The following is a 14,547-nucleotide window of genomic DNA, read 5'->3' as shown; positions in this document are numbered from 1 at the left end:
TCCTCATCCTAACGGGTCATACATATACCAGAGCCCCACCCCCTCTACCACACCTGGCTGAGAAAACCAAATGATTCTTAACATTGCAGCCACACTAGGGAAATCCGGTCCTTTTGTTGTTTGCAGCTGTTCAAATGTAAGTTTCATCACTGGCTGACCCGATTATTCTGTCCAATGCTCAATTTGACAGAACACAAAAAAATACATCAGCCACATTAAGGGCAAATCATTCATTTATTGTTTAAGGATCGCAAGACAACATCTGGATTTCTGTAGCACAATTTAAATGTTTACTTTTTTGATAAAGCGGAGTATAATAGAAAAAACAATTAGTTTCCAATAATATCTATATCTCTATTCAGAATTAAGTCTTCCACAGACATGTTACCTGGAAACAAAAGCCTATTACAATATGCAAAGCTTCAACCAGAGCGGCTACTTTTCGTGCCAGGAAAAAGTTCATCCCTATAGGAGGAATGATGTGCTATGTAAAATGGCTGCAAGGCCACGGCCTTGAGGGCACTGGAAGTATATTATCCTATTCCACGTGAAGTAGTTTGGTGAATTTCAAACATCAGTTTATCTGCAACCATGCTGGCAACCTGTAACTCTGACAGTTCGATTGGGTAAAAAATAAATTAAATCCCTAAACTGATGTTTCTTGATTTACATTGTTAAAAGGTACACACAGTTCATTACGATGTAATTCTGGCAGGAATTACACTTGAGACTCCTTGCTCAGATTTTGGTTAACAGTAAGAATCTTTCAGAAATTCAAGTTCTTATTAATCAATAATTTGTCACCTAGGATACATTCAGGCATCAGCTGCAACTACAGAATAGGTGCACTGCCTCAGCGCTTTGGAAAGACATTAGAATCTAGAACACTACTAGCAGACAAAAAATTCTGTTACTGGATAGCAGAAGTACAGTACAGCAACACAAAACATGTATTCATATGTTGGCTTGTTTAAGCCTCAAGCCCTCGATCCTTTGTTGAAATTCAATAATTTTATTCCTATGGTTTTTAATACCAAGAACTTAAGCGCCAGGAGGGCTAAAGTCTACTTTGTACTCCAAACCAAGTAGCAGTGCAGTTTGCTACCACTGAGGCTGATCCGTACAGACTTCAAGACCAAGTCCAGAAGACAGTTATTATAATACCCTAGAAGGTCTGAAAAATAATTACTCATTTACACAGCTGGTCCTTCAGAGCTTTTCACCTATGTTTTCTGATAAATATTATTCAATGTACTGAAGAGAACTGTGACTTACTGATCAAATATGCGAATACTTATACTTACCTGGGATTTCATTTCTGCTGAAAGAAATAGGAAGAACAGGACTCACTTAAAAAAACAAACTTGAGAAAAGAAGTAAAATTCTTATCACACACTATCACTTTTGGAAGCAGCATAGAGGGGCGGTCAAAGGTAAAACACTGGTGAAACAGGTCAAAACTAGGCCCAAGAAATCTCTACCATCATCATCATCATCATCATCTCATCATTATCATTATCATCATTATCATCATCAATGACAGTACCGCAACTACGCCCTGCATAATTATCACTCCTAAGAATTTTCATTTGGCACCAGATGACGTGTTTAAGAGAAACACTCTGGGGCATTTAAAATCAGACTTCGTTTTGTCAGCTGAGTTACAGGAGAAAATTTAAAGTGGGGGAAGGGAAGAGCAGGAAATGGGAAACGGACCAGAAATAAATGTTTACGTCATCGTCTAAACCAACAAAGCACTGATAGTTCCAAACATTAGGTCAGACACTAAAACAACTGATATAGGCTCAAGTGGTTTATAAAACCTATAAAAAGACTACACCAGCAAAGTCCCCGTTAATCTGTAGAGTTCAGAAACTAAAACAAGGGGCAACATTTTAGCTTAAAACCTTATCTCAAGAAAATCATATACACTTCACATGAATAAAAATACCTGAAACCAAACATTTTTAAAAGCTCCAATACCCAAAATATAAAGAAAAAATTAATTCAGAAGACTCAATCAATCCATGGAATCACAAAATGGCTGGACAATCTCCATCTCCCCTCCACACTAACCATCCCACGGAAGACCAAAGGAGAGCAGACCTTCCAGACCTACGCACCACCTGGTTGCTGCAAAATTCTGTGGAGATTCCTTGTGGGACAGCAGTTTCCCATCTCTTGCGTCTCTCCCTATCATGCAGGAAGCAAGTCTGGCTGTGCTATTCTATGATCATTTGTCACCCGTCTGCAACACGGTACTGTACAGATAAGTAAAAAGTACGTTATCTAGTTCCCTTTCCCCGGAAGGTTGAGGCTCAGGTACAGGGGTAGTCTTCTGTTCACACAGTCTTTATTTAGGCCGACTCAGTGACTTCAACAGGCTTAATCATGTGATCAGGTTTGTTGCCAGCTGCATAATGCTCCCACATCTGTAGATAGAGCCGCTCTAGTTCCATTGTGTATTGTTTGGTGTTGAACAGAGGGCTAGATATTCTTTGCTTCCAGACTTTGCCACGGATCTTCTTCAGGCTAGGTAAGAAAAGAAAAAAGAACCAAGCTTACAAATCAGAGCAGAAACTCAGAACTAGCCCTCATAAATACCCAGTTACCTCTGTGGTAAAATACATGACTGAACTTCACACAATTTTCTCTCCTGATTGCCCACCCTGACCTCAATGCTAAAAAAGTAAAGGGTCACAGCTAACATAATGCTAACACTTGTAATCAAGTTCACCTCCACGTCCTCTGAAAAGAGTCAGTTCGTTCCCGGAGTATACGCAAGAGACACCAAGCTTTCCCCCCACGTCATCGCATTTCTGCCTTTCAAATAAAGAAATGGCAAGGACGCGTGCCAATTCTTACATATTACTGGTTAGAATGTACACTGCTTACCCTTTTGGTAAGCGATTTACCACTGTGTGTGTGAAGAAACTGTAATGGCCATAACCCTCTGACATATCACGAACACTTTTAAATCTACTCATAAGAACTAATCAGAGATGTAGACAAACCTGGCCATGTAAAGATGTTCACTGAAGCATCATTTGTAATAGCTAAGGCACAAACATAACATGTAGTATTCAACTTATGAACGTTTTAATGAAATAGGAAAAATACCCTAGGGGATAAATGTANCCACTTGTACACGAACTGTATTTAGATACAAAAACAAGTTTTCCAGGACTTCTGAGCAGCTCAGTCGGTTAAGTATCGGACTCTTGACTTCAGCTCAGGGCATAACCTCACAGTTCGTGAGTTTGAGCCCCGCACTGGGCTCTGCACCGACAGTGTGGAATCTGCTTGGGATTCTCTCTCCCTCTCCCTCTGCCCCTTCCCTGCTTGCATGTTCTGTCTCAAAATAAATAAATAGAAATAAACATAAAAAAAAAAAAGCGTGGGGACGCCTGGGTGGCTCAGTCGGTTAAGCGTCCGACTTTGGCTCAGGTCATGATCTCGAGCCTCGCGTCGGGCTCTGTGCTGACAGCTCAGAGCCTGGAGCCTGTTTCGGATTCCGTGTCTCCCTCTCTCTCTGATCCTCCCCTGCTCATGCTATCTCCTTCTCTCTCTCTCTCTCTCTCTCTCTCTCACACAGAAATAAATAAAACATTAAAAAAAAAAGTGTTACTGGTATCACCAAGACCATGGTTCTGTTCAGAGACAGGAAAAAAGCAATTAATTCTTCTGGGGCAAAGGGAAAAGAATTCTCTACTCCTCTTCTAAAACTGCAATTTCTCCCAAGATCCTTCTTCCATGGAGAGAATTACTACTTTGAGCAAGAAGCTGGAACACTCCTATGCGTTTTTAAAAGCAATAAAAAAATTTCAATGTCTGTTGTGACAGAACTAGTACAATGCCTACACATTATCTGTTGGCTTAATCCAACTAGAACCATATTAATGCTATCTTCCAAATAAAAGTACTTCTGTGCTCTATGTTATTTCCAAGTTCTGTATGTCACCAGGAGAATGGTAAGGAACATCCATACGACGAAACACTAATTAAAAATGAAGTACTGATAAGCCTCACAACATTATACTAAGTGAAAAACCTTCAGAGTATAAACTGTACAGTTTAATTTATATTAGATTCTAGACAGGCAAAATGAAGTTATGATGGGGAAAAAAAATCAGAACAGTGGTTGTCTCTGAGGGTTGGTGTAGAGGACGAACTGAAAAGGAACATGAAGGAAATTTCTGCAGTGAGGATAATGGTCTATCTACTGTCATGGGTTTGGGTTATAAAGGAAGGTCTTAAATCTTAAATTTAAGAGTTGCGTATTTCACTGTATATAAATTCTGCCTCAGAAGAAATTATTAAACTCTAGTTAACGATGTCCATTCCGAAGTACGTAAGAGTACAGATGTCTGCAATTTACTTCAAAATCAATCAAATAAGGTGGATTGCTAGATGAATAGAGGAACAAACATAGGAGAAGACACATAATAAAGTATAATAAGATGTTAGTGGTAAAATCTAGGCAGTAAGTAGAGAAGTGTTTATTATAAAAATTAAAAACTTTTATAACCAAATATTGGGGAAAAGTATTATATGAAACCAGCTAAGCTCTACGATTTTTTTTTAAATACACTAAAAGATTTACTATATAGTTAGTTCTGAAATGATGGACACCTGTCTTAATTTTTTTAGTGGCTGTGTTCAAAATTTTCAATCATTTTTCTTAGATGTGTATGATGTTCAATGGAGAAAATGTTGAAAATAATGCTTCACATCTCTTAAATGCTTACAAGAACTTTTGTAAGTGCATTACATGGAACGTCTTTTTTTAATCCTCACGTCTCTGCAAGGTAGGTACTATCATTTATCCCCATTTTGCAGATGGAAAAACCAAGGCACAGAGAAACTAAATTGCCCAAAGNACAAAGAAATAAAAGTACACACAACACCCAGAGAAAAGCCTCATTTAAGAGAGAAACACTACTTCATTGTATGGCTAAAGCATCACTTATCTAAGCACCATCCCTCTAATTCCCACCCACTTGGGGCACTGAAGTTATGCTTTTTCTCCCCCCCCCCGCCCCCATTTTACAGTAAAGATTTGGCACTATTAGCATCAAAGGTCTGTTGTTGTTGTTGTTGTTTTAAGGTCCTTAAAATCTTTGACGAAGGGCTGTACCAATTTACTCACTGTATGAAATGTAGGAAATGGCCAGCACTTCAGTGCTCCCTCAATGGCATCACACTAAAAACTTAATTTTGTAGGCAAATAACAGGCATACCACAATGTTATTTTCTATATATACTTCTACTACAGAGGTTGAAACGTTTTTCCTGTTAACCATTTGTATTTCTACTTCAGTGACTTGTCTGCTCATTTCCTTATTTACTTTCCTATTAAGGACTTTAAGTTGTAAATGTTCCTCAGTCTTTCTTACAGCCAGGCTACTATAACTTGACATCAGAAACGAAAGATTCCCGCCCCCCCCTTGCCTGCCTTTTTATTTTCCTGACTCACTTTTATTCAGCCATTTACCATTTACATAGTAAAACCTATTGGTCACTGTGTTGATGAAAGTTTACAAAGTTCTCTCCTCTACAGATCATACAACTAATTAACCTATTTCATATTAGCCGCCTTTTGTGATTTCATTTTGTAACACCTACATTCCCTCTAAATTTTCCGTATCTATCTCCTTTACCATATAATTCGTTCATGAAAGTTTACTTACTATTCTAGATCCGTTCCTAGTTTCACAGCTATGTCTTCATATTCTTGTCTATTTTTAGCAATAAGCTCAAGACAGCCTAAACAAGTGAGCTGGGAAGCTGCAACTCGAGAAGCAAGAGTCTCTCCTGTAACAAAAAAGAGAACTGCAGGTCTGAGAATGTAAACAGCAGTTATTGCTATTTACATTAAGTACCCACACAACGCAGAGGAAGAGAATGAAACAAAGTGCTTAGACGCGAACAAAGCTCATTTTTTATCATCTTGCCCTAAATGCGCCTTCTAATACACAAAATTGCGCCTAAAAATATCTCCCCCAGAGATTTTAAAAAGAACGACGAAGAGGGGCACCTGGGTCGCTCAGTCAGTTAAGCGTCTGGCTCTTGGTTTTGGCTCAGGTCACGATTTCATGGTTTCGTGAGACAGGGCCCCACATTGGGCTCTGCGCTGACAGCGCTAGCCTGCTTGGGATTCTCAGTCTCCCTCTCTGCCCACTGGCCCCCCACTCGCGCTGTCTCGGTCTCTCGCAAAAGAAACAAACATTTAAAAATATGTTAAAAGGAAATAAAAAATAAATAAAAGTAAGAAGGAAGGGGTGCCTGGGTGGTTCAACTGGTTAAGCGTCCGACTCCTGATTTCAGCTCAGGTCATGTTCCCACGGTTCTTGAGTTTGAGCCTCGTATCGGGCTCATGCTGACAGCGTGGAGTCTGCCTGGGAACCCCTTTCCCTTGTCCTCTGTCCCTGTCTCTCTCTCTCTCAAAATAAGGAAACTTTCAAAAAATAAAATAAAAAGGATGAGGAAGATTACAATGATTGATCAGCAACCCACCTGGCATAGTTACCATGGGTGTTCCGGCCCAGAGGACATCCATCCCTGTGGTGTGACCATTACAGAGTGGAGTGTCCAGGCAGACGTCAGCCAGCTGGCCTCTCCTGACATGTTCCTCTTTAGGAGCAACAGGTGAAAAAATGATACGGTTCTGGGGAAGGCCCATGTTTTGCGCATACTGTTGGATATTAGGTTCTCCTACTGCTGGAAAACGCAACAGCCACAGCACACTATTGGGAACCCGCTTCAGAATCTAAAAGAGGGGAAAATAAGAGTAACTTTTAATAGCAGCTCTGCCCTTCTCAAGAAAGGCTCCCACAGAGCTCTAGTAATTCTAGCAGCCTACTACGAACTTTGTCTTTCCTTCATAGAAGAATTAGATCAACTGATTCATACATTCCTGTTCTGCTTAGCTGTCCCCAGAGTTCAAAGAAAGAGAAGACTGATAGAAGACACAAAACAAGTTACTAACTGGCAAAATCCAAGACAGCTGTGTCATGTGGGAATTGTTACTGGCAGTGGTTTTTATCGAGGAGACAGAAATTTTCCATTTCAAATTTTAAATCTCCTACCATGACACAACAAATAAAATCAGCTCACACTTCCCTAACTTTATGCGCCTAATCAAAATTAGGTGTCAGCAGACTTTCTGTAAAGGACAAGAGAGCAAATACTGTTAGCTTTGCAGCCACGTGGACTGTTAGAACTGCCTGATTCTGCCCTGGTCACTCAAAAACAGCCACAGACAATATGCAAACAAGTAAGCCCGTATGTCAATAAAATTTTATTTACAAAAAAGGCAGTGTGCTGGATTTGGTCCACAGGCCATAGTCTTGCCAACCCCTGACTTAAATCTATGTCTGTTCCATGTTACAAGTTTACCATCCCTTCCCTGAAAGATAGGAGAACAGATGGATTTCAGAATTCAGGGTACTTCGTATTTTTAAAAAGCAGAACAGTGAATATATATAACACCCTCAGTAGCAACTCCCTGTAAACAAACACACGAATCCCTCTCCACTGAGACGTAGGAATATTCATATTGAATGGGATATATAAAAGACCAAAAAGCAGCCTAACATCAGTTCAGGCAGTTGTGCTGTCAAATAAATTTGCCACAAACATCTGAAAAAGCTGTTGGTTTTTGGATTTTTTTTTTTTTACACTTGGAAGTAAAGATTAAGGGATAGTAAACATATACTCATCTGCTTCCTCTTCCAACCACACCTTTCCTTTAAAAAACAAAAAAAACAGTATCAAAAAGAAAATCAATCAAGAATTATTTCAGCCCTATAGAAGAAGAGCCAGTTATGGATATTAAAGTTTAGAACTTTCAGAGGTCCTGCTTGTGCAAACTGGTCTGATGAACAGACTGAGAGGTAATGGCATAAATCTATTCTTCTTGGTTATAACTATACAGTACTGCAAGAATGTTAAGCACGGGGACATGTAGTACATGACACTTTTGCTATCAGTTTAGAGCGTGGGTTGGCAAACTAGAACCTGGAAGCCAAATCTGGCCATATTGCCAGTTTGGGTAACTAAAACTTCATTGGAACACACCTATACTCACTCATACATTTACACAATATCTATGGTATCTTCCTGCTCCAACGGCAGAGTTGAGCAAATGTAACAGAGTATGGACTACAAAACCAAAAATATATACTAGCTACCCCTTTAAGAAAAAGTTGGCTGATCCCTGGTGTTGAATACATAAATTAAAAAGGCTCATAATGTGATACTTAGACGCTGGAAGGAGAAATCAAAAATGGCTGAAAAATCTACTACTCTTTCCAACATTTTGGGAATAGCACAACAGCTCCTGAATAGGGATGGAGGGCAGCCTCCACAAGATGGCCTAAATAATACAGAATCTTTACTAGTCTCTATACATGAGTAATAAATCTACGCATACTCACGTTTGCCCACATCTGCAGAGTAGAAGGATCAATTTTGTATAGCTGATTGAAATTACAGTAGACGATGGCATCTTCTGGTAACCCGTACTGGGAACGGGTGGTTACAATTATGGTACGAGGCACCTCCTCTCCAGTGGCAGCTTTATTGTTGATCTAGAACAAGAAAAAGAACATGATTACATTTACAGTCAGCATAGTCTCAAATGACATAACACTCTATGTGGAAAACCTGAATGACGCCACCAAAAAACTGTTAGAACTGACACATGAATTCAGCGAAGTTGCAGGATATAAAATCAAAGTACAGAAACCTGTGGCGTTTCTATATACAAATAATGAAACACAAGAGAAATCAAGGAATCTATCCCATTTACAGTAACACTAAAAACCATAAAATACCTAGGAATAAACCTAACCAAAGAGTTAGTAAAAGATCTGTATGCTGGGGGCAGATTGAGCTTGGGATGCTCAATCTGTTGATTGAGCATCCAACTTCGCCTCAGGTCATGATCTCGTGGTTCTTGGTTTTGAGCCCTGCATTGGGCTCTGTGCGGACAGGCAGAACCTGGAGTCTGCTTTAGGATCTGTGTGTCTCCCTCTCCTTTAGCCCCTCTCCCATTCCCACTCTCAAAAATGAATAAACGTTAAAAATTTTTAAAAAAATCTAGATGCTGAAAACTATAGAAATCTTATGAAAGAGACTGAAGAAGACACACACAAAAAAAGGAAAAACATTTCATGCTCATGAATTGGAAGAACAAATATTGTTAAAATGTCGATACTACCCAAAGCAATCTACACATTCAATGAACTCCCTGTCAAAATAACACCAGCATTCTTCACAGGGCTAGAACAAACAATTCTAAAATTTGTAGGGAACCAGAAAGGACCCTGAATAGCCAAAGTAATGCTGAAAAAGAAAACCAAAGCTTGAAGCATCACAATTCTGGACTTTAAGCTGTATTACAAAGCTCTAATCATCAAGAGAGTATAGTACTGGCACAAAAGGCAGGCACAGAGATCAATGGAACAGAATAGAGAACCCAGAAATGGACCCACAAGAGTACGGTCTACTAGTCTTCGACAAAGCAGGAAAGAGTATCCAATGGAAAAAAAGTCTCTTCAGCAAGTGGTGATGGGAAAACTGGACTGTGACATGCAGAAAAATGAGCCTGAACCACTTTCTTACACCATACACAAAAATAAACTCAAAATGGATGAAAGACCTAAATCTGAGACAGGAAACCATCAAAATCCTAGGGGAGAAAATGGGCAAAAAAACTTTGACCTTGGCTGCAGCAACTTCTTACTTGACATGTCTCAGGAGGCAAAGGAAACAAAAGCAAACATGAACTATTGGCACCTCATCAAGATAAAAAGTTTCTGCACAGGGAAGGAAACAATCAGCAAAACTAAAAGGCAACCAATCGAATGGGAGAAGATATTTGCGAATACCATATTTAATAAAGGGTTAGTACCCAAAATCTATAAAGAACTTGCCAAACTCGGGGCGCCTGGGTGGCTCAGTTGGTTAAGCATCCAACTTTGGCTCAGGTCATGATCTCATGGTTCGTGGGTTTGAGCCCCGTGTCGGGCTCTGTGCTGACAGCTCAGAGCCTAGAGCCTGTTTCAGATTCTGAGTCTCCCTCTCTCTCTGCCCCTTCCCCACTCGCACTCTGTCTCTGTCTCAAAAATAAATTTTAAAAATTGAAAGAAAAAGAACTTGCCAAACTCAACACCCAAAAAACAAATAATCCAGTGAAGAAATGGGCACAAGACATGAACACTTTTCCAAAGAAGACATCAAGATGGCTAACAGACACATGAAAAAATGCCCAACATCATTCATCATCAGGGAAATACAAATCAAAACCACAATGAGCTATCACCTTACACTACTCAGAATGGCTAAAATCAACAACATAAGAAACAATAGGTGTTGGAATGTGTACAATGGTGAACTCTCTTGCACCACTGGAGGGAATGCAAACTGGTACAACCACTTCGAAAACAGTATGGAGGTTCCTCAAAAAACTAAAAATAGATCTACCCTATGACCCAACAATAGCACTACTAGGTATTTATCCAAAGGATACAAAAATACTTAAGTGAAGGGCCACATGAACCCCTATGTTTATAGCAGTGCTATCGACAATATCCAAATTATGGAAAGAGCCCAAATGTCTATCAACTGATGAATGGATGAAGAAAATATGGCATATGTTATATATACCACAGAGTATTATTCAGCGACCAAAAAGAATGAAATCTTGCCATTTGCAACAACGTGCATAGAACTAGAATGCATTTACTATGCTAAGTAAAATAAGTCAGAGAAAGTAAATATTATGATTTCACTCATGCGTAGAATTTAAGAAACCAAACATATGAGCACAGAGGAAAGGAAGGAAAGTAAGATAAAAACAGAGAGGGAGGCAAACCATGAGACTTTTTTTTTTTTTNAGCCACCCAGGCACCCCAAGAGACTCTTAAATACAGAGAACAAACTAAGGATTGCTGGAGGTGTGCTGGGTGGGGGGATGAGCTAAATGGTGATAAGCATTAAAGAGGGTACTTGGAATGAGTACTTGGTGTTATACATAAGTGATGAATCACTACATTCTACCCCTGAAACCGTTATTACATTTNCCGACGCGGGGCTCGAACCCACGAACCACGAGATGACCCAAGCGAAAGTTGGACGCTTAACCGACTAAGCCACCCAGGCGCCCCTGAAATGTCCTTTTCTAAATCACATACACCCTTGAAGGCTAAATAATTTAAATTATTCCTCCAAATGATCTCTACTATGTTCCCTAACATTGATCACCACGATTTCTAAGTATGTACACATTTATAGTCTTACAATTCCCACACTTCTGGGTACTGACTTAAGTAACTATTCCAGGTGTGTATGAACATTTCATACATTTGGGTATTGTGCTCTACACTCAAAATTCTTTGTACCTATGCATGTCAAGAACTATATATATATACGCTTTACTTAAGTCTAATAGGTTTGTCCTATTGTTTCAAATGGCAGTTAACCAGAGATTAAGAAAAAACACACCATTGTCTTTTTAGCTCAATATACATTTTAAGTGATTATTAATAGTAATTAATTTCTTTATCTTCACAGGACCTGGCCTGAGAGAAGAGAGATCATTCTGAGCACCCTTGGTATGAAATGTTATACCACTAAAACCGTTAACTCCTGTGGCTAAGACACAGGCCCTAAAGTAATGGAATTCAGTGGAGAATACAAACACAGGGAATTATAACATGTTGTGCTGGATGTAAAAATATAACCCAAACATTACAGAAGCAGAAAAGACCAGCACCAACGGAACAGGGAAGGCGACATTAGTGATAAGGACAGGAATAGATTCCTGGAGAAGCTGCTTGAACTGAAAGTCTTAAAAAGTAGGGAGATTTAACTAGGAAAAGATTGAGTTACAGAAGCAAGAAACTGTAGGAGGTCTACAGATAATTCACCATTAGTTAAGAGGGAAGCCACAGGCAGGAAACAGTAAGATATTGTTAACACAGTAGATCCTCATTAAGTGACCAGCTGGCTGAATCCAAGAGATGTTTAAAATAAGACAAAGCAGGGGCGCCTGGGTGGCTCAGTGGGTTAAGCATCAATTTCAGCTCAGGTCATGATCTCATGGTTTGTGAGTTCAAGTCCTGCATCAGGCTCTATGCGGACAGCTCAGAGCCTGGAGCCTGCTTCAGATTCTGTGTCTTCCTCTCTCTGCTCCTTCCTTGCTCATGCTCTCTGTCTCTCAAAAATAAATAAACATTAAAAAAATTTTTTAAATACGACAAAGCTATAGAAGATGCCAATTTCTACTGAAGTTTTATTTCCTCTCCTATAAAACAGGGATAATGATGCCTAATGCCTTCTGGAGTTAGGAGATTTAAAGGAGATAAACAAATACTTGGTGGTGCATATTACACTCTATTTTTCTCTTCTCACCTGGGTGGTTGCTAGTCCGTTGCTAATACTGAATCCGTTAATTGTTATCTGGATTTGCCCTCTGTTAATCATTTCAATAACTGCTTCTGCAATAGTATTCATAGGAATAACAGGCATATTAAGAGCTGTATTACTGCTGTCCCCATTGTCTCCTCCATCAGGACATTTCATCTTTAAGAACAACAAAATGTATCATTAGGGAAAAGATCCAAAATGCAGATTAACTTTATTTCAATGACAATATTGACCAGGTTCTGACCTTGACAATCTTCACATCTGGCAGACTATCAAGAAATGCTTTGAGGTCAATGCCATTCAGAACANTCTAATAAAAAAAAAAAAAGTTTGAGACACGTACCTGTTAGGATGCATAGAGACAATAGTGAGGAAATAAATGACTACAGTTCTTTGCAATTCTCACATAGCACTGTTTTTCTACCTACCTTCAAGTGAGGGAACATATTAGCATGATCACCAATAAAGAAAGTATGTGGCATATAAGCCAGTTTCTCGGAATACTGCTCAGCAACTTCAGCTGGAGAAGTTTCCTGATCAGTGATGATATAATCCATGAAAAGCGCACCACTAGTCCCAGGAAACCCCAGCCACATTGCCTACAAGAGAAAAAATTAGGCCAAAAACGAAAAAACCTTCAAGAGTCCTAAATTAAATAAGTAAACAAAGAAACACACAAGGAGAGTTGACTTCTTTAGCCAAGAGGAATCAAGTAGTGTTTTAGACTAACCTTCTAAGCGCTAGAATGTTTTTCCAATTCACAAGACAGAACAACTGTTTGTACCCAACTATGAATTGCAGGTTTCCATACACATGTACCGGTGAGCATTGTGTTCTACACTGAAAATTCTTTGTCCCTGTGCATTTCAAGAACTATTCTTTTTTTATTTTATTTTTACAGAGAGCGCAAGCAGGGGAGAGGGACACAGGAAGAGGGAACAGGGGGAGTAGAGGGAGAAAAAGAGAGGAACAGGTGGAATGGGAGGGGGAGGGAGGGAGAGGAAGAGTGGGGGGAGGGAGAGCAATGGAGACTCCCAAGCAGGCATGGAGCCTGACACGTGGCTTTATCCCATGACCCTAGGATCACAACCTGAGCCAAAATCAAGAGTCGGACGCTCAACCAACTGAGCCACCCAGGTGCCCCTATACTTTTTTTCTTAAGTCAAGCAGGTTTCAAATGCCAGATAAACTGGGGGTGGGGGGAGAAACTACATCATTGTCTTTTTAGTTCACAATAGTTCACAATAAACATTGTGAGCAATCATCATTAATTCCTTTACCTGAATAGGAGCAGGCCTGAGNTGAGAGTGAGTGTGCACAGGAGCATGAGTGGGGGAGCGGCAGAGAGAGAGAGAGCATCTTAAGCAGGTTCCACATCCAGCAGAGCTTGATGCAAGGCTCGATCTCAAGACAGATCTCACGACTGTGAGATCATGACCTGTGCCGAAATCAAGAGTCTAACCAACTGAACTACCCAGGTGCCCCTCAAACTAATCCAACTAGTTTTAATGGCATCAAATAAAAATCAAGAGTCACGGGTGCAAAACAGAACACAAGTTACATTAATGCACGGTAAAAATATGGTTAAGTACCATTAAAATGGGCCCTAAACATTACAGAAACAGAACACAGAGAAAGGAGAGTTTACTTCTAGACTGAATATATAACAAGGCTTCACAGAGGAGCTGGCATTTGAAATGGGTCTTCAAAGATGGGAAAGAGCTTGAGGCAGTTGGACAGAAGAGAATCTTGACAGAGAACAGTATGAATAAAGAAACAGAGTCAAGTGCATCATAGATTTAAAAAAAAATGGTGAGTAGATCACTCCTATTTGGTACAGGGTATACATGAGGGGAAATGGTGGGTGAAAAGTACTGGCAAACAAGGTTATGCTCAGACCCAGAAAGACTGTGAAGACTGTGCTGAAGAGTTTAGACTTCAGTCAATAAGCAGTGAGCCCCTGAACATCTCAGAAGTGGAGGGCAGTATACTTCTTGGTCACAAATCATCCATACCCTACATCAAAAATGATTAAGTATACTCCCAAAGAAACAGCTACAGGGAGAAAGATATTAACACATATTATTTATTAAATGACAAGAATTTTAAAAACCC

General features: G+C 39.7%; 1 protein-coding gene across 1 annotated transcript in view; it reads right to left on the bottom strand.

Moving 5' to 3' along the window:
- Nucleotides 1-215: 215 nt before the first annotated feature.
- The window catches only part of OGT (O-linked N-acetylglucosamine (GlcNAc) transferase), a gene marked incomplete at its 5' end in the record, with an annotated part of 33,860 nt that continues 19,528 nt past the window's right edge, over nucleotides 216-14,547 (bottom strand). Inside the window, 7 exon segments of the mRNA XM_077763179.1 lie at nucleotides 216-2,532; nucleotides 5,691-5,814; nucleotides 6,517-6,769; nucleotides 8,439-8,591; nucleotides 12,418-12,588; nucleotides 12,677-12,775; nucleotides 12,846-13,031. Of these exon segments, the coding sequence (XP_077619305.1) occupies nucleotides 2,358-2,532; nucleotides 5,691-5,814; nucleotides 6,517-6,769; nucleotides 8,439-8,591; nucleotides 12,418-12,588; nucleotides 12,677-12,775; nucleotides 12,846-13,031 (1,161 nt within the window).

Source organism: Crocuta crocuta, unplaced genomic scaffold, assembly GCF_008692635.1.
Source record: "Crocuta crocuta isolate KB4526 unplaced genomic scaffold, BGI_CrCroc_1.0 scaffold440, whole genome shotgun sequence".
NCBI lineage: Eukaryota > Metazoa > Chordata > Mammalia > Carnivora > Hyaenidae > Crocuta > Crocuta crocuta.
Note: the sequence above shows the minus strand (reverse complement) of the source record. Positions and strands in the feature narration are given on the sequence as shown.